The following is a 19,514-nucleotide window of genomic DNA, read 5'->3' as shown; positions in this document are numbered from 1 at the left end:
TGTACTTGCTTTTCTCATTCTTTGAGGTGCTTGGTTAGGTTGTTGTTTTTTGAAATGTTTCCAATTTTTGACGTAGGTTTTTATTGCTGTAATCTTATCTCAATACTGCTTAGGCTGTATCCCATAGGTTTTGGCATCTTGTGTTTCTATTTTCATTTTTTTGAGAAATTTATATATTATCTTATGATTTCTTCACCCATTAGATATTCAGGAGTATGTTGTTTAATTTTCATGTGTTTTTATGGTTTCAAAAATGTTTCTCTTACTGTTGATTTCTCATTTTATCCATTGTAGTCAGATAAGATACTTGATGTAATTGTTTTTTCTTTTTTTGAGACACAGTCTCACTATTTTTTCAAGATTGGTCTTTTTTGGGGCTCAAGTGATCTACCTGTCTTGGCCTCCCAAAATGTTGGGATTATAGGTAGAAGTCACTCTGACTGACTGACTTTAATTTTTAAAATTATTTTGAGGCTAGGCATAATGGTCCACACCTGTAATCCTAGCACTTTGGGAGACTGAAGTGGGAGGATTGCTTGAGCCCAAGAGTTCAAGACCATCCAGGGCAACAGAGTTAGACCCTGTCTTCACTAAAAATAAAAAAAAGAGGTAGATGTGGTGGCGTACACCTGTAGTCCCAGCTCCTTGGGAGGATGAGGTAGGAGGATTGTTTGAGCCCAGAAGGTTGAGGTTGTAGTGCCACTGAACTCCAGCCTGGGTGACAGAGCAAAACCTTATCTTGAAAAAAATTGTTTTGACATCTGTTTTGTGTCCTAATGTATTGATGTAAAGAATGTGTATTCTGCAGATGTTGTATGAAATGTTCTGTAAATTTTCTGTTAGGTCCATTTGGTCTATTGTCCCATTCAAATCTGATGGGATATTTTTGGTGTTGATATCACATCTAGTTGATCTGTCCAATGCTGAGAATGGGAGCTGGGGTCTAGTTCTCCCTTTAGATCTGATATTTGCTTTGTATATCTGGATGGTCTTATATTGGGTGCATACATGCATACATAATTGTTATATCCTCTTGCTGAATTGATTTCATTGTTATTATATAATGAACTTTTGTATTTTTAAAATTTTTGACTTAAAGCCTGTTTTATTGTATATAAGTATAGCTTTTCCTGTTCACTTTTGATTTCCATTTGCATGAAACATTGTTTTCCACTTTCAGTCTATGTGTGTCTTTACAGGTGAATTGAGTTTCTTATAGGCAACATATAGTTGGATCTTTTAAAAATGGCTTTGGTCAATCTATATTATTTAGTTGGGGAATTTAGTTCATTTTGTTGATTGCTTCTTATTGTTTTGTATGTTCTTTATTCCTTACTTTCTCTCTTATTGTTTATTTTTACATTTGGCATGGTTTTCTGAAGTGATAAAGTTTGGTTTCTTTCTTTTTTGTATATTTGCTCTATCTGTAAGTTTTGTACTTTCATATGTCTTCATGAACACTTGTAGTTACTATACTTTTGCTTCCAGAGGTAAGACTCCTTTAAGCATTTCTTGTAAGGCTGGTCTAGTGGTGATGAATTCTCCAAGTTTCTGCTTATCTGACAAAGACTTGATTTCTCCTTCGTTTCTAAGAATAGCTTTGCTGGGTATAGTATTCTTGTCTCAGAGATTTGTTTGTTTGTTTTTCTTTTACTACTTCAAATATTTCATTCCATTCTCTTCTGGCCTGTAAGATTTTTGCTGAGACATCTGCAATTAGGCTATGGGTATTCTTTTACATGTGACTTGATAGTATATTTTTCTCTAGGCATTTTTTTCTTTGACTTTTGGCAAAGTCAGTTGTGCCTTGGAGAGGACTTGTTTAGGTTAAATATATTTGGAGACTTTAGAGTTTATTGGATCTGAATATCTACCCTTCTTCCAACACATGAGAAGTTTTACACTATTATTTCATTAAATATGTTTTCTTCACCTTTTCTCTTCTCTTTCTGCAACTCCCATAATGCCAATATTTGTTCACTTACTGATTTTTCATACATTTTTGTAGACTGTTTTTTTCATTCTTTTTAAAAGTTATACTTTAAGTTCTGGGGTACATGTGAAGAATGCGCTGGTTTGTTCTATAAGTATACACATTCCATGGTGGTTTGCTGCATACATTACCCCACCATTCACATTAGGTATTTCTCTGAATGCTATCCATCTCCTATCTCCCCACTCCCTGCTATCCCTCCCCTACTTCCCACCCCCCCAACAGGCTCTGGTGTGTGACATCCCCCTCCCTATGTCCATGTGTTTTCATTGTTCAACAGACACTTACGAGTGAGAACATGTCGTGTGTGGTTTTCTGTTCTTGTGTCAGTTTGCTGAGAATGATAGTTTTCAGATTCATCCATGTCCCTGCAAAGGACATGAACTCATCCTTTATTATGGCTGCATAGTATTCCCTGGTGTATATGTGCATACTTTCTTTATCCCATCTATCATTGATGGGGATTTGGGTTGGTTCCAAGTATTTGCTATTGTGAACAGTGCTGCAATAAATATATGTGTACATGTGTCTTTGTAACAGAATGATTTAAAATCCTTCGCGTATATACCCAGTAATGGGATTTCTGGGTCAAATGATATTTCTAGTTCTAGGTCCTTGAAGAAATGCCACACTGTCTTCCACAATTGTTGAACTAATTTACACTCCCACCAACAATGTAAAAGCATTCCTGTTTTTCCACATCCTCTCCAGCATCTGTCTCCTAATTTTTTAATGATCACCATTTTAACTGGTGCGAGATGGTATCTCATTGTGATTTTGACTTGCCTTTCTCTAATGATCAGTGATGTTAGGCTTCTTCTTCATGTTTGTTGGCTGCATATATGTCTTCTTTTGAGAAGTACCTGTTCATATCCTTTGTCTGCTTTTTAGTAGGTTGTTTGTTTTTTTCTTGTAAATATGTTTAAGTCCCTCATAAATTCTGGATATTAGACCTTTGTCAGATGGATAGATTGCAAAAATTTTCTCCCATTCTGTAGGTTGCCTGTTCACTATGATGATAGTTTCTTTTACTGTACAGAAGCTCTTTAGTTTAATTAGATCCCATTTGTCTATTTTTGGCTTTTGTTGCAATTGCTTTTGGCATTTTTGTCATGAAGTCTTTGCCCATGCCTATGTCCTGAATGCTATTGCCTAGGCCTAGGTTTTCTTCTAAGGTTTTTATGGTTTGGGGTTTTACATTTCAGTCTTTAATCCATCTTGAGTTAATTTTTGTGTAAGGTATAAGGAAGGGGTTCAGTTTTAGTTTTCTGCATATGGCTAGACAGTTTTTCCAGCACCATTTACTGAATAGGAGATCCTTTCCCCATTGTCTATTTTTGTCAGGTTTGTCAACAATCAGATGGCTGTAGATGTGTGGTGTAATTTCTGAGGTTTCTGTTCTGTTCCATTGGTCTGTATGTCTGTTTTGGTATCAGGACCATGCTGTTTTGGTTCCTATAGCCTTGTAGTATGGTTTGAAATCAGGTAGTGTGATGCCTCCAGCTTTGTTCTTTTTGCTTAGGATTATCTTGGCTATGTGGGATCTTCTTTGATGCCATATAAAATTTAATTTTTTTTTTCTAATTCTGTGAAAATGTCAATGGGAATAACATTGAATCTGTAAGTTACATTGGGCCATATGGTCATTTTCACAATATCAATTCATCCCATCCATGAGGATGGAATGTTTTTCCATTTGTTTGTGTCCTCTCTTACTTTCTTGAGCAGTGGTTTGTAGTTCGTCTTGAAGGTCTTTCACAGTGCTTGTTAGCTATATTCCTAGGTATTTTATTCTCTTTGTAGTGATTAGAATGGGAATTCTTTCATGATTTGGTCCTCTGATTATCTATTGTTAGTGTAAAGGAATGCTTGTGATTTTTCACATTGATTTTGTATCCTGAGACTTTGTTGAAGTTGCTTATCAGTTCAAGAAGCTTTTGGGCTGAGATGATGGAGTTTTCTAAATATAAAATCATGTCAACTGAAAATAGAGACAACTTGACTTCCTCTTTGAATACCCTTTATTTCTTTCTCTTGCCTGACTGCTCTGGCCAGAACTTCGGATAGTATATCAGATGGGAGTGGTGAGAGAGGGCATCCTTGGGAAATGATGGACTTATTTCTAAAGATGGATCTTAGGATGTCAGTTGGGTAGTGTATGTTGGCTTTAATTCCAGGTAAACACAATAGTCTCCAGGCAGTTTATTTGGCTGTAATTCATACTAGTGATTTTTGTATCTCAGTGGCCTAGGCAGCAAGAGTTTGTGGCAGCAGTGGCACAACTTTGCTGGGTGTGTGCTTGCTGGATTGTTTCTTAGGTGAAGGGAAAAATGTGATGCACATAATGCCCATGGCAAGTCAGCCAGCTTGGGGTCTGGCTCACTGAGGTTGGGGCTATGGGCCTGTTACTCTGGCCAGGGGTGTGGGCACACAGCTCCTTGACTGGCCCGAGGGTGTGTGTCCTTGAGGGGCAAGCCCACTGCGTTGTTTTTCAGGCCTCAAGAACAGGCACACAGTCATTTGGTAAGTCTGAAAATGTGTCTACCCAAGGTGGGCTGCCAAGCTGTTTTTCAGGACTTTGTTGTAGGTGGAGCATGTCCACCAGCGATAGAGTTGCATATAGTAGACAAATAATAAAAGATAATTCGAGTCTCTTTATCTCTTTTGGCATAAGCAACAGATATCCTGAGCATCAAGAAACAACTCAGGTTTCCATTACTCAAACAGTAATGGAAAGAAGCAGGATTACTCTTTTACAGGGGCCACATTCAAAATTTTGTTTTCATGAAACAGCCATTTGTAACTCTATGATGTTCAATGCTTGATTATAATTGTTCATAGTCATTCTGGAGGACTACAGACCTTTCTCCTCGAGGATAACTGACTCCATCAGTTTTAAGTGCTGGTAATTAATGATAGTAGAGAACTGGATGCACATGAGGTTTGCTAAGGCCCACACCAGCATGTTGCTCTTTTAAGATGCCCATGGTCTCTAAGAATTTTTGGAGTTGAGAGCAGGAATACAGTGAACAAGATATCCTCCCTCAATTTACTTTTCTTTCTCTCAAAACTCAGATTAAATACAAGGTAAGGTGCTTGAACAGCATATAAGTTTAGTAAACATATATGATGGAAGCCAGTTTCAAGAAAGAGCCGAGAAAATGATTCTTACAGTTTTAAGATGATGTGGTCCAAATGTTTGGCTTCCACGCTACCACCATGTTTTGAGTTACATCGTTTGATCTGATTGTTCTAATCCATGGGCTATCATAGTTCAGTTTAGTGTTGAGTAATTTCATAAATCATATTCATGTACTGGTCCCTCTGTTCTTTCCAAGAATGTGTGGCTTTGATGAATAAACAACAGTTATAATATGTTTGCTTCTATCTCACGTACATCCAAAATTATAAAATCTCAATGTTGCACAAACTCAGAGTTTCACCACGTATATTGTCTTGGCTTGGGCTGCATTGGTTTTGCCAGTCTTTACTCTGCTAGTCTGAGAAGAAGGAGAAATCTCAACATGGGATTCTGAAATTTTTCTTTTGAAACAAAGTTTATCTTACTTTTGCTTAATGAGGTCAAGAAAGTAGGACTGAAGGTCCCTTCTGAGAGCATGTGGGGAGCTGTGCAGGCTTCTCTATGACCCCAGTTTGAAGCTAAAGGATGCAGAAAAGCAGACCTGGGATGGACACATTTTGTTCACAGGCACAGTTGGTCACTGGGTCCTCTGGTAGACATGTTATGGGTGAAAACTGAGAGTATAAGCAACATTTACCCCCTTTTAAATTGCAAAAAATGATATTATCAGCAAAGCATCCACATCTAACTTTAGTAGTCAAAGGGAAAAGGAGACACTTGGCAGCTTGCAATTGCTTTCCTTTTTAGTCTTTGCAGCTCAAACTGGTTCACCAGAGCCAATTAATTGTACACATCTCTTCCCAAACCCATGTTCATTGACATCATATTGGTAACTTAAAATTGGCCATTTTGGGAGTAATTTATACCACAGAAGTTGGCAAATGTTGCAAATCAGGACTTGGATTCTTTTTTTAAATCTTCAGAGGACCAGTTGTTAAACATTACCATCATATCACTGGTTTTATGTCTAATTTATTATTTCCTTTGATAACGCATCATGAAACTCTTTCTCCTCAAAATAGCTAATGTTTATTAATTACTTTATATGAGCTGAACACTGTGCCAAGATACTTCACATGTGTTCTTTTATTTAATTCTCACAACAACCTCATGAGGTCTAAGGTCTCAGCTTGTGGTTGGAGGATGCTGAAGATGCACAGATTTTCTCACGTAAAACCTGCAAATAAGGAACCCAGAGCTCAGCAAAGTGATAAAACCTTTTTTGAGATTACACAACATGTAAGTGGTAGATTTTAGGTTATAATTTCTGGCGGACTCATGTTTTTAAGCACATGCACTGTGGCCTTTCCTAGCATAAGTTTGGTAGAAAACTGTTCTGGGCTCAAAATCATGATGTCTTGGTTCTAGTGCACTCTCTGTGCCCAGTTTGACACCAGATCTCTCAGAGCCTCAGTGTCTTCATCTATAAAATAAAGGAATTCTACCTACCTCAAAGGATGGTTTTACCACTTAAATAATAGTACAAAAGATTTGTTTGGAAAGCTCAATGACTATATAAATGAGACATAACATTACAGGCTAAATTAAATAGAGTCACACACACACAGACACACATACACACACACTTCCAGTGTAGAAGATTTGGCTGAAGTGAGTAATTTATATAAAGACAGATTCTGAGGACTCTAACAATAAATATTATTGAGTAAACTGGCAGGATGTTGGGCTTGGCAATGTCTGACTTGATCTCTGGAATTCTTTGGCTTTGGCGCTCTCTAGCCTTCCCAGACAGTCTGACTGGTAATCAAGGTGGCACTAATCTCATGGGCAGATTTGGATGATGGGGGCCTTCTAGGAATCAAATTACTAACAAGACAGGTCAGTGCTGGAACATTGACATTTAGTGACTTTAGGGAGAATTTCTGCTATGCTATGTCCGTGTTTTAATGAAGAGGTCCTTTTGCTGCTCCCATAGCTATTTATACTTTCAATAGTCAAAATATTCCATTGTTATTTATTTCAGGTTTATTTTCTGCACTATACTGAACTCTCCATTGATATCATATAACTATTTGATCACTATTGAATCCCTAGCACCAAGTACTGAGACTGGCGGATAGTATTGCTTTGTAATATCTACCAAACTTGCAGTTGCATAGGTGAGCTAATTTAGTCTGTTTCTGTGCACTTATTCATAAGAGGTCCTCATTTATCTTAACTACTTCTCATTCCTAATTTGTTGAATTGATGAACGAGTATGTATTACTGTTTCATAGACATCTTAGACAAATCTAAGATGCCTGATCTAGTATAATTTTTAAACAAATGACTTAAAAGAATTTCAGATGAGCTTTACACTTTCATGTCTGATTTAACTTACCACTGATATCAATCTTGCTAACTTTCCTTTACTGGATGAAAAATACTAAGGCTCTCAAATTCTGTCTTCCACATTTTGTTCTACTAAGCAGCAGCGAGAAACTGATTTCTTTTGTAATATGGGATAATCTCTCAACATGGCTTGAAAATAGTCTATTTGTTAAATATATGTGACTCTCATCCACATGTGACTCTCATCCACAACTCGAGTTGTTGACGTTGAGTTAGATAATTCTACTTGCTAAGTATGCCTTTTTAACTAGGAGGAGTGTAGGATGGTGCTTCAGCGACTGTTTATCTTCATAGAGATGAAGTAAGAACAATGGTAACGAAGCAATAAAATGTACTTATCTAAGCACCTAGTGAGGTTTTTCATTTGCTGCTTGTACACCTTAATAAATTAGACACCAAAGAATAATCACTTTGGTAATCATTCGGAATAATATGTCTACATACTGGCTACATCTCACAAGTAAAATAGATTATCTTAGTGCTCTTGGCTATAAATTTTTTTGATATAATTGCAAAACTTATATTAATCAGGACTAGACTAGTATAATCAGAGTGGTCCATCTTTTATTTAGTATCTCAAAAAGTTAGAAATATCATTTTAGAGACACTATTAATAACTTTATACCTTTCTATGAGACAGGTAAGAACAATTATATTTTTGATGATAGATGAGATGTTCTAAAGACAGCAAGTTAAAGTGTTTAAAATTGCAACTAGATGCCTGGCAGATAATCATGTTAATTATCTGGTAACTTATGTGTCAAGCCTACCAATTTATATCTGAACTCATATATATGCCTGTGTGTATGTAACAAATATAAAGTAACCTCCCTAGTACTTTCTCTTAAAAATCAGCAAACAGCTGATAGATTATTAACTCCATGGTCCCAATATTCAATATTGCAGTATTCGTGTTCATAGGTCAGATAGATAATTAAGGCTACTACTTGTACTTATTAAAATAAGTTGACCAGGAGAAAATATGAGTCAGGGAACTTAGTATTAATCTCACTAGATTTGTTTGCTTTTTTGAAAATCTACTCAAGGGTTTGTAGAGAAGTATTCCTTATACTTCTTTAACAGATAGACTTTAGTGTAAAAACAATGACAACAAAAACCCCCACATAAAAATTGGAACACCCCATTGTACTGTAGCGTAGTCATCACTAGTAATTCAAAGTATAATTATTAGAATTTCTGGGTTTGGGAGGAAATATTTTTGCTAAAAAGTACTTTTATTTTGTAAACAACAAGTTATTAATATATGCTGAAGACAGAAGAGAAGATATTCTATCACTTTTGGAAACATAGCCACTTATAAAACACTTGCCTGCCATCAGAATAGGAAGCTTTGTGGTTTATAAATCTAGACTGTCTACAGATAATTATTGTTGGACTGCATTGTATAGGAGGTCAGGGAACAAATAAAATTCTTATTTAACAAGCTTGGGGAAAATGAATCTTGATGTTTACCCACGAATCTGATCAAAAGACTAGTAGATTTTCCCATCATTTATTCATCAGTGCGAGCAATATTTATTAAGCATTTCCTATGTGAACGTACTGCCTTCATGTGATTTATAAGTAAAAGCTATTCCTGAGAGACTGTGTACTAGAAGAGGTACTGAGCGGGAGTTGGTGGGTAAACTGAAGATGAGTTACTAGGAACATTTAAGGCCTCCAAACTGCCTGAGTCCCAACTGTGATCATGCCACATCTGAAAGTTTGTGCCTTTTCCTGGTGCCAATTTATTAATGATCTAGCTTTTTATGGGTGTTCTATCCTTTGTTTATTCAATTAGATTTAACAACCCTATACCTGCCCTGTGCAAGGCAGTTAGTGTATGATAGGACCTTCATTAATCTGGAAACGGTCTGTTTCTATACTGTGGTGGGTGTTACTGGGTATAGAGCAGTCATTCTGCTAACTCAGTGACTAGTTTTTTAAGCTAGGGCCATGAGGCAGTGCCATATTGCTTTCTCTGGGGAACAGTTGTTCACTGTGGATGGGCATCCTTACCCATGAGAGGTGTTAGAGGGAATAGTTGGCTAGGAATGACATCTGGGATGTTACCGTCTTCTTTAGAAAGACTCCCTGATTCATCAACTTGTTTTCTCCATAAGTATCATCCTTTTAATGTTCACTAGAGAAAAATCACCTTCCAGAGGGTAGGGGATAGCTGTCACTTACAAAAAGTATGACTAGCCTCATGGCTTCTGAGGAAATGGGGAAGAGCTAGGATCAATGAAGAAAGGCACGGACTCAAAGCCAGTCAGCGCAAAGCACGTTTGTGATGAATGTGCTTTGTGCTATAGGATTCTTGCCATTTGCATTGAACATCTGCTTTTCAGCTTCCATTTTGGTTATATAAACATACTAGAATGAGTTAACTTGGGTGGAATCTCAAATCAGATTCCTTTTGGGGATAGAAGATGCCAGAACAGCCTAATATAGGGATATTAATAGGCATCTCAGGTGAGAAATCTGGGTTACTTACTTTTTCCCCATTAAAAACCTGCATTCTTGTTATTTACATGGGCTTTCTTCTCCCTTTCTCCATTCCTCTTTGTATCTGGTATCTCTTCCCTCGATTCTTCCTTCTTTCCCAGGTGTGTTTGATAACTGCTCCCACACTGTCAGTGACAAAGGCTGGGCCCTGGGGATCCGCTCAGGGAAGGACAAGGGAAAGCGGGATGCTCGCTTCTTCTTCTCCCTCCGTACCGACCGCATGAAGAAAGCCACCATCTTGATTAGCCACAGTCGCTACCAACCAGGCACATGGACCCACCTTGCAGCCACTTACGATGGACAACGTATGGCTCTGTATGTGGATGGCACTCAGGTGGCTAGCAGTCTCAGCCAGTCTGGTCCACTGAACAGCCCCTTCATGGCATCCTGCCGCTGTTTGCTCCTCGGGGGAGACAGATCTGAGGATAGACACTATTTCCGTGGACACCTGGGCACACTGGCTTTCTGGTCAACCGCCCTCCCACAAAGCCATTTTCAAAACAGTTCTCAACAGTCAAGTGGGGAGGAGGAGATGACTGACTTGGTCCTGATAGCGAGTTTTGAGCCTCTGAACACAGAGTGGGTTCCCTTTAGAGATGAGAAATACCCACGACTTGAGGTTCTCCAGGGCTTTGAGCCAGAGCCTGAGATTCTGTCTCCTTTGCAGCCCCCACTCTGTGGGCAAACGGTTTGTGACAATGTGGAATTGATCTCCCAATACAATGGATACTGGCCCCTTCGGGGAGAGAAGGTGATACGCTACCAGGTCGTGAACATCTGCGATGATGACGGCTTAAGCCCCATTGTGAGTGAGGAGCAGATTCGTCTGCAGCACGAGGCACTGAATGAGGCCTTCAATCGCTACAACATCAGCTGGCAGCTGAGTGTCCACCAGGTCCACAATTCTACCCTGCGACACCGGGTTGTGCTTGTGAACTGTGAGCCCAGCAAGATTGGAAATGACCATTGCGACCCCGAGTGTGAGCACCCACTCACAGGCTATGATGGGGGTGACTGCCGCCGGCAGGGCCACTGCTACTCCTGGAACCGTAGTGATGGGCTCTGTCACATGGAGTGCAACAACATGCTGAACGACTTTGACGATGGGGACTGCTGCGACCCCCAGGTGGCTGATGTGCGCAAGACCTGCTTTGACCCTGACTCACCCAAGAGGTAAGGGATTGGGGTTTGGGGTGGCCTACTTGTGGGGTGCATTTCTAACATTTTATCATTTGGTTTTGGAGGCAAACATGTTCACACAGTCCCTGAATAAAACATTAATCCACCCCATCAGACAAGATTAATCTTTTGTGAAGTGCTAGGTGTTCTGTTATGTAATTAGGGACACAGATGACTGAGACAAGAGACAGCCATCACAGAACTCACTATTCGTGGGGCAGAAAGTTGTGTACACAGTGCAAAGTGCACCCAAAGGTGTATGCACCAGGTACTTGGGCACAGAGAAACTGAACAACTTACTTTACCAGAGGAGGCCAGGAAATCTTCATGGAGAACAAACAAGGTATCCAGGCATAGAAACCAGTCAGTACTAATTACACATGATGATACTTCCTATTGTCTTAGGGTCTTGGCAAAGTAATATAAATCTGTGAAAAGGCCCTAGGTCTGTTTACTCTCTGGTGCTGTTTGAGCAGTTCAGCAGTTTCCTAAAGACAAGACATGCTACATCTAGCCAGTAGTCTCCTTTAGGTGACTGGGATCTTTCACTGTTGCCCCATTAAATTCCATTCTTCATGCAGCATCCAGAAGGATCTTTTGAAAATGGTAAGTCAGATCCTGTCATTTCCCTTCTTAAGATTTTTTTCCTCCACTGCACTCAGAATAAAATCTGAACCCCCTACCTGACACACAGGCTCTTAATGCAATCTGGTCCCTGTCTACCTCTCCGTCCCCACCCACATCACACAGCCTCAATGACTCGATTCTGTTCCATGGAACAGATCAAGCTTTTTTCCTGCCCCTAGGGCTTTGCATTTGCTGTTCCATCTTCCCGGGATCCTCTTTTCCTTAATCTTCCCTTGGTGGGTTCTCTCCTGTCATTCAAATATCTGCTTAGATACTACCACCTGGGAGGCCTTTCCTGATCCCTCAAATTAAAGCATCTATCAGTTACTGTTACATCAACTAATTAAAATTTCCTGCTTAACACTTAGTATTTCTGATAATTTTTCTTTCACATTCATGTGTTTGTCTGTTTTTCTCCTGTTTGGAATATCAGCTCCATGAGATCAGGGCCCTTGTTTATTCTGTTAACCACTATATTCCCAATGCCTAGAATAGCTGATGTTTAGTTGTTTAAGTTGATGAATAAATGGTTCTCATGTGTCTCTTGTTCTGAGACAGAAACCAGTAAGAAGATTCTCATTTGATGGCTGATGTAGGGGTTGGACATAATGGAGGAGGTTAAGGAAGTAGGTAGGTAGCTAGTGAACTTATGTATATGTGTATGTGGACAAGGCATCCCCAGTACATGACTGGTGCCTTTGTTCAAATTATGAAAAGGCTTACCCGAGCTAGGGTATAGGGCTGGTGGGAGGTGAGGGAACAGGATCTCCACTCCCACCCAATGTCTTGATGGCTGCCTTCATGTTGGACACAATTTGTACAAGTAGTTCATGGTATCCCTGAGTGTGGGGAGTCCTCTTGGTATAAATTACCACTAATAGAGTAGCTTGTACTTCAAGCATGTGGTGTTAAGAATTGAGTACATGATTCTGAATTAAGGGTTCCAAATGATTAAATTTTGGAGTCCTTCCTATTTAACTAGGTTTGCAAGTTATGCAAGTCACTTTCAGAAACTCAGAAGTCTTGTCAGTAAAATGAGGATGATTGCAGTAATACTGTGCATTATCAGTATTTTCAGGTTATTTTGTGAATCAAATAAAAAAGTATAAGAAAGTAGCTCTAAAGTTGTCGATGTACACAAATTGTTCTAAAATAACATTAATTCGGCTAGGCATGGTGGCTTATGCCTGTAATCCCAGCATTTTGGGAGGCTGAGGCAGGTGGATCATGAGGTCAGGAGATAAGTGTTAGCAACACTTAGGATCCCCTGGAGAAATGAGAAAGTCTGGTCTCCTAGTTTAGAGTAATAATTCACTGACCTGTCTGAGAGAGCTGTCTTTCAAGGTACCCAGGTATTATTCTCCTCAGAGTTTCCCTTTGTTTCTCTAAATTCCTACCACAGTGCCCTTATCTGGGTGTTTATAAGGTACTCACTTCACTGCCTCCAGAAGGGAAACTCGCTCCTTCTATTTATAGACCCAGTAGTGTTTTGAACCTTTATTCCTAAGTGACTCTCTTACCCCCACATATAAAACCTGCTTTGTGGTATACAAAGGAAATATTTATACTTTATGATAGTTAAAAATACTAACTCAAAGTAAAAAGTGCTCATGGTTTAAAATATCAAATTATATAAAAAGGCAGAAGGAAGAACAATCTCCTGCTTACCTCTTCCCCATCCTTCTCCACATTCTGTCCTTGCTCCACACAGGTTACTATATTTATCTATTTACCTGTTTTTTTTCTGGTAGTTTCCTCTACATCTCCAAATATTATTTATATTGCTTGGGTCATAACTTTTAAACATTATCCATTGACTTCTTATGATAGAGACGAGACTAACTCTCTTACATTATCTCCTTCCTTGCCCTTGCATTCTTCCATATAATTATTTTACTATTTTTTGTTGAATTAATTGTATGTATTATAGCAGTGTGACTGTGAAAGGTTATTTGTTGCAGAACAAAGTACTAGTCTATTACCATATTTTTTTCTTGCACGGCTTCTTCCCATGCCCAGCCCAACCTATTGAGTATCTATTTCCTTCCTTCCTTCTTTTATTCTTTCTTGATAGTCTCGATTGTTTTCAAATACTTTATTTTACTGGCTAATTGTAGACTATATTTATAGACATGTTTCCCTCCTCTGAGCTGTTCTAACACTAAATAAAATTTTTCTTCTTCACCTTTCAAAAAACACGTTTTTTAACACTTTTCTAGAGAGCTTCCTTCTAGTTAATTCTATTTTCCTCTTCCAATCTTGGCCAGTTATCTTTAGGTCTGCTGCACAGTTGTCATCCTGGGACTTCTCTTCACTGCCTTTTTTGGGTTAGAGCCACTGTGTCCTGAATTACATGAATATCTCTTAATTTACTACCTTATTTTTCTGGAAAGAATCCTCAAGTAAGTTTCTAAGAAAAGATGTTTTAGATAATCTTTTCAGAAAATGCACTTCTTAGAATGTTTTTATTCTGCCTTCATACAAAACTGAAAGTTTGCTTGGTGTAAAATTTTGAATTGAAAAACAGTTTCTCTGAAACTCGTGAAGAAATTTGTTAATTGCTTCTAGCTTCTGTTCTGATAATTGTGTGTATTTTTATAGGTATGTGTGTATACATACATACACACATATAGGTATATGTGTGTATATATAAATGTATATTTATATACTGTTTTAGAATCTTATTCTTAGCCTTGATACTCTAGGGATTTGTAAGATTATTTTTTAGAACTTGCCTTTTATTGTTCTTTTGTTGAACACTGTTCAGTTTGGACCCTTATGCACCTTGTCTCTGGAAAAATCTCTTAAATTACTCCTTTGGTATTTCTCCATTCAGTTTTCTCTGTCCTCTTTGTTATCCCTGATACTCCTGGGGATGAATCTACTGAACTTACTCTCTGTCTCTTTCCTCTCCTACATTGTCTTTGTTAGTTTATTCCCCCCTTTTTTTTTTGTTTTTGAGATTTTTTTGAGTCTATCTTTCAATGCTTTATTTACTTTTTCATTTTAGTAATCAAACTTTTAAAATGCTTTTATTATTTGATTGTTTTTTTTTTAATTTTTTATTGCATTTTATGTTTTGGGGTACGTGAGCAGAACATGCATGACAGTTGCGTAGGTACACACATGGCAGTGTGTTTTGCTTCCTTTCTCCCCTTCACCCACATTTGGCATTTCTCCCCAGGCTATCCCTCCCCACCTCCCCCTCCCACTGGCCCTCCCCTTTTCCCCCCAATAGACCCCAGTGTTTAGTACTCCCCTCCCTGTGTCCATGTGTTCTCATTTTTCATCACCCGCCTATGAGTGACAATATGCGGTGTTTCATTTTCTGTTCTTGTGTCAGTTTGCTGAGAATGATGTTCTCCAGATTCATCCATGTCCCTACAAATGTTTTTTAATCTTTAAAAAATTTTAAGACAAACATTTTCAAAGGTAAAAAATGTGATTCATTTGGAATTTTTTTTGGTGTGTGTTATATCTGATGCATCTGAAGTCAACGTTTCTTTTTTTATGATTTTTTAAATTCATGACTATACTGGTGACTTTCCTTGAATGTCTAATGCTTGTTCACAGTAGAAACTATACTTTTAAATCTCTACCTATGATGATCTAAAAATGAATAATTACCTCTGAATTGTCTGTTTTTGAGAAAAGAAATTTGAAGGCAGAAACATAGTGGAGGAGAGAGGTTTTCTTTTTGCTCAGCTCCCTTATGCTTATGTCATGTGTAGGTTTTTTCTGCCTTCCCTATCCTATTTTTTGTGCTGAGTTTTTATTATTAAAAATATTTTTTATGACTCTTGGCAACAGCAATATTTTGAAAAATCATTATTTATCAAGCTTCTGTATTGTGTCAGGCATGGAAAGAAGGCTGAGGGACACATATAAAGACTATGGAAAGGACAAGTGCTAACAACTTAGAGAAGTTCAGTAATTTGATCTAAATTCTCTATGTTTAAATCCAGCCTGAGGCATTAAAAGCAGAACATGGGGGATGGCTTTTCTTTACCATGGCTTGAATTGTTTGAAAGGACCTTTGATTCATAGAAATATAGATCTTTGGGTTTCCATGTGGTCCTGTGACTTGGTGGAGTTGGTCGCTACCTCTGAACTAGATTAGCTTTGTAGGTCCTCCTTATTATTACAATTAAATCGCAGAGCTCAACGTCACAATTTTGTTATGCTGTGACTCAGAAACTTTGACAAATGCTTTGCCAGGCATTTATTGAGCAGAGTACTCCAGGCGCAGACTCTTTCTACTCACAGTGGAAACACCAAAAGTTCACAGTTTAGGGGTCAGGGGAGAGTAGTAGAGAGTGGTGGACAGACCTACAAACAGGTCACTAACATTCAAGTACAAGGACTGATGTATGCATATCTCTCCTCACTTCCCAAATCCTGTTCAATCTTCCTGCTATGGTTTTAACTTGTCCTCCGAAGTTCATACGTTAGAAATTTAATCCCTAAAGCAACAGTGTTGAGAAGTGGAACCTTTAAGAGATGCTTAGGGCCAGGCACAGTGGCTCAAGCCTGTAATCCCAGCACTTTGGGAGGCTGAGGCAGGTGGATCATCTGAGGTTGGGAGTTCAAGACCAGCCTGACCAACATGGAAAAACCCATCTCTACTAAAAAATGCCAAGTTAGCTGGGCATGGTGGCACGTGCCTTTTGTCTTGTACTTAAGAGGCTGAGGCAAGAGAATCACTTGAACCTGGGAGATAGAGGTTGCCATGGGCCAAGATCATGCCATTGCACCCTAGCCTGGGCAACAAGAGTGAAACCCCATCTAAAAAAAAAAAAAGAGATGGTTAGGTCATGAGGGCTCTGCCCTCATGAATGGATTAATGCTGTTATCACAGGAGTGAGTTTCTGATAAAAGGATGATTTTGCCACCCCTTTCTCATGCCTGCTTTCTTGTACTTCTGTTGTTTGCCATGGGATGATGAAGCAAGAAGACCTTCACTAGATGCAGGCCTCTCAACCTTAGGCTTTCCAGCCTCCAGAACTGTAGGAAATAAATCTCTGTTTTTCATAAATTACCCATTCTTATGTATTCTGTTATGGCAGCAAAAAACAAAGTAAGATGCATTCCCACCACCCCCAGCAAGAAACCAGAAATCTAGCCCAAATTGATTCCTCTCCCAGAGGTTCTGAGAAGAAAGAGAGCCTGATGAATCCAGCATCAAACATCTGTAACACAGATGGGCCTATCAAAGGGAGAGTACTTATCAGGCTCTGGACTGGTCAGGAGGAGATATGAATTACAGATACATTACCCAGACAGTTGAACAGACTTACAAAGATAAAGGAACTTGGAACTAGGCAGGGCTACATAAGCCAGATGTCTATTTCTACATAGTAGCTGCCCCAAGAGACAATCTGCCGAGTTAAGGGAAGGAAGGGTGTCAAGTGTCTACTTCCGTAAAATCACAAATGCCGTTGACTATTCTGTGTGGTGCATACTAGGAGCTGAGCCCAAAGGAATTTCTGTACCCTCAGGGGAACGTGTCTTCCCTGACCTTTGCAGGCTTCAGCTTCTTTTTGGTTATTAATTGTTTCTGTCACATTTCTCCCTAAAATTGTCTCAGAGATAGGGTTCTTTCCTGCTGCACCTACTTTCCATCCCATGCTTTCTCTCCTTTTCACAATAGAGTTGAGCTAAGTATTTCACTAAATCTGGAACTCTGCTTGTCTCTCTTTTTTGGTTTTTATATCTTCAATCTCATAATATGGAGAAATATCTCCAAATAAAAACAAATGGTTGAACAAGACATCAATCATCTAGTCTGACCATGCTCTGAAGCAGACAATGGGATACCATACATTTGTTGTCTGTATATTTGTTTCTGAAGGCTGGATGAGCTAACATCTCTGTGTTGGCAACTCATTGGAGAGTTGAAGGGCAGAGGACTGTTATACATAACAATGCTTGCCCATGGCACACTTCCCTCTAAAGAGGTCCTCAAGAGGGTGACTGGGAATTGTCCTGGGGGACATGGCAGAGAGTAGCGTCTGCAGGTGTACACTAGAAAGGGCATATCTTGGGACAGGAAAGCAGAGGCACATGGCATCAAAGGGAATAGGTGGAGACATTGGTGCTGCACAGACCTGGATGCTTTGGATTAGCTGTGCTTTGCTCACCCACACCCAGAGGCTGTTGAGCCAAAGGCGTGGTCAGGCTGGGCCCTTGCAGTGGCTGGTCTGTTAAACATCAACCAGGCTTCATTATAGGTTTCTTTTGAAGTTGAGATTGAAAGTTCCCTGACGCCAAAAATACACACACGGAGAAAATAAGTGTAAGGGGTAGAAGAGGGCAGGAAGAAAAGGAGGAGAAATTTTAAAACTAGCAAGAAAATCTCTCCGTTCCCTCACTTCAGAATTCACAGACAGCGCAAACTCTAGAGCAAGTGTTACCTTCTCATGCTCACGTCAACTGGCAATGGGAATAGAAGGAAAGAAATGAGGTTCCATAGATAAGCACAGTAAGTTTACCTACAAATAGAAACGTCTCCTGTTTTTTTTCCTACAAGCCAGTTTCTCCACAGTTCCGATAGTCACCATAGTATGGAGCAAATGAAATCCAGTTGTTTTATTTTTCCTGTTCACCTGGCTTAGTGGACTTTCCTCCTCAGGTGAGTGGGTGGGGGAAGCTGTTTTTCTCCTTTTCATAGTTTATTTTCTAGCCAAATAGACAGACTTGTGAGTGAGCCTGGTGGTCTGTCTGGGTTAAAAATATTTCCTTTTGGAAATTTTTCATGAGAGACCCCAGTCTCCAACCACATTCAGTTGTTCAAAATACTTCGGCTTTTTCCTAGGAGTTGGGGTGCCTTGGTGCCTTGGCCAGATGCCAGTCTGTCTCAGATGATTTCACTTAGAGGTTCCTTCCTAGAATTTAAGCCTAAGAGTTTGAAAGACAGCTGCACCCTTACACTTTTTTTTTTCTATTTTCTTTTTCCTGGACTCTTGTTTGTAATTACTTCAGTGACTGGATATAAATGAAAGCTTGTTAGTAGGTCTTCCCCTAACCAGACCCTTATTTCCTTGATGTCAGAATTGTATTGTGGGCAGTGGGTGGGACATGTAGTTAGTGTGGACATCAGGGATTTTTCTGAGGTTCCATCAGAGCACCAGCCTCTGGAGGAAGCTGCTCATCTATTATTAATTTTCTCAGCATCAAGGTTTATCTCAGTTCTTACCTGGAGTGCTGTCCAATGGTTGTGGATCTGATTTCCAGAGCCAAACACTTAGATTACTATACTTATCCTTCAAGTCCCAGTTAGGATGTCCCTTCCTCCTTCTTGGGGGAATTCCGTTGTCCTCAAAAGCAAATTAGCTACCTCATTTGTGTCACTTCTCATTCCCCTGTAGCTACCACCCTAATCCGGGTCCCTGTCTTCACTCACCTGGATTATTTCAATAGTCTTTTAACTGGTCTCCAACCTTTGCCCTTGCACTGTTGCCCCAAGTCTATTTTTAACATAGTAATCAGAGTAATTCTATTAGGGTATAACTCAGATCAAGTCATTCCTCTCCCTGTAATTCTCCAGCAGCTTACCAGCTTACACAGAGTCAAAGCCAACAGCATGACTGATCTATAGGGTCATACAGCATCAGTCATTTCTATGGCCTTGCCTTTTACCATGCTCCTTATTGCACTCCAGCCACACTGGACTTCTGATTTGCCAGACAAACTCCTATTGCATGACATTTTAGT

The 19,514-nt window shown here is 39.2% G+C and overlaps 1 protein-coding gene across 2 annotated transcripts in view; it reads left to right on the top strand.

Annotated features, from left to right (window-relative positions):
* PAPPA2 (pappalysin 2) overlaps nt 1–19,514 on the top strand; it is a 283,586-nt gene that overhangs the window by 28,140 nt on the left and 235,932 nt on the right. For both annotated transcript variants that reach the window (XM_054247490.2, XM_078356258.1), the window contains one exon: nt 10,097–11,168. In XM_054247490.2, coding sequence (XP_054103465.2) covers nt 10,097–11,168 — 1,072 coding nt within the window. The remainder of the gene's footprint in view (nt 1–10,096; nt 11,169–19,514) is intronic.

This window comes from Callithrix jacchus, chromosome 18 (assembly GCF_049354715.1).
Source record: "Callithrix jacchus isolate 240 chromosome 18, calJac240_pri, whole genome shotgun sequence".
Lineage (NCBI taxonomy): Eukaryota > Metazoa > Chordata > Mammalia > Primates > Cebidae > Callithrix > Callithrix jacchus.
The sequence above is the reverse complement of the archived record's forward strand: the minus strand, read 5'-3'. Positions and strand labels throughout refer to the sequence as shown.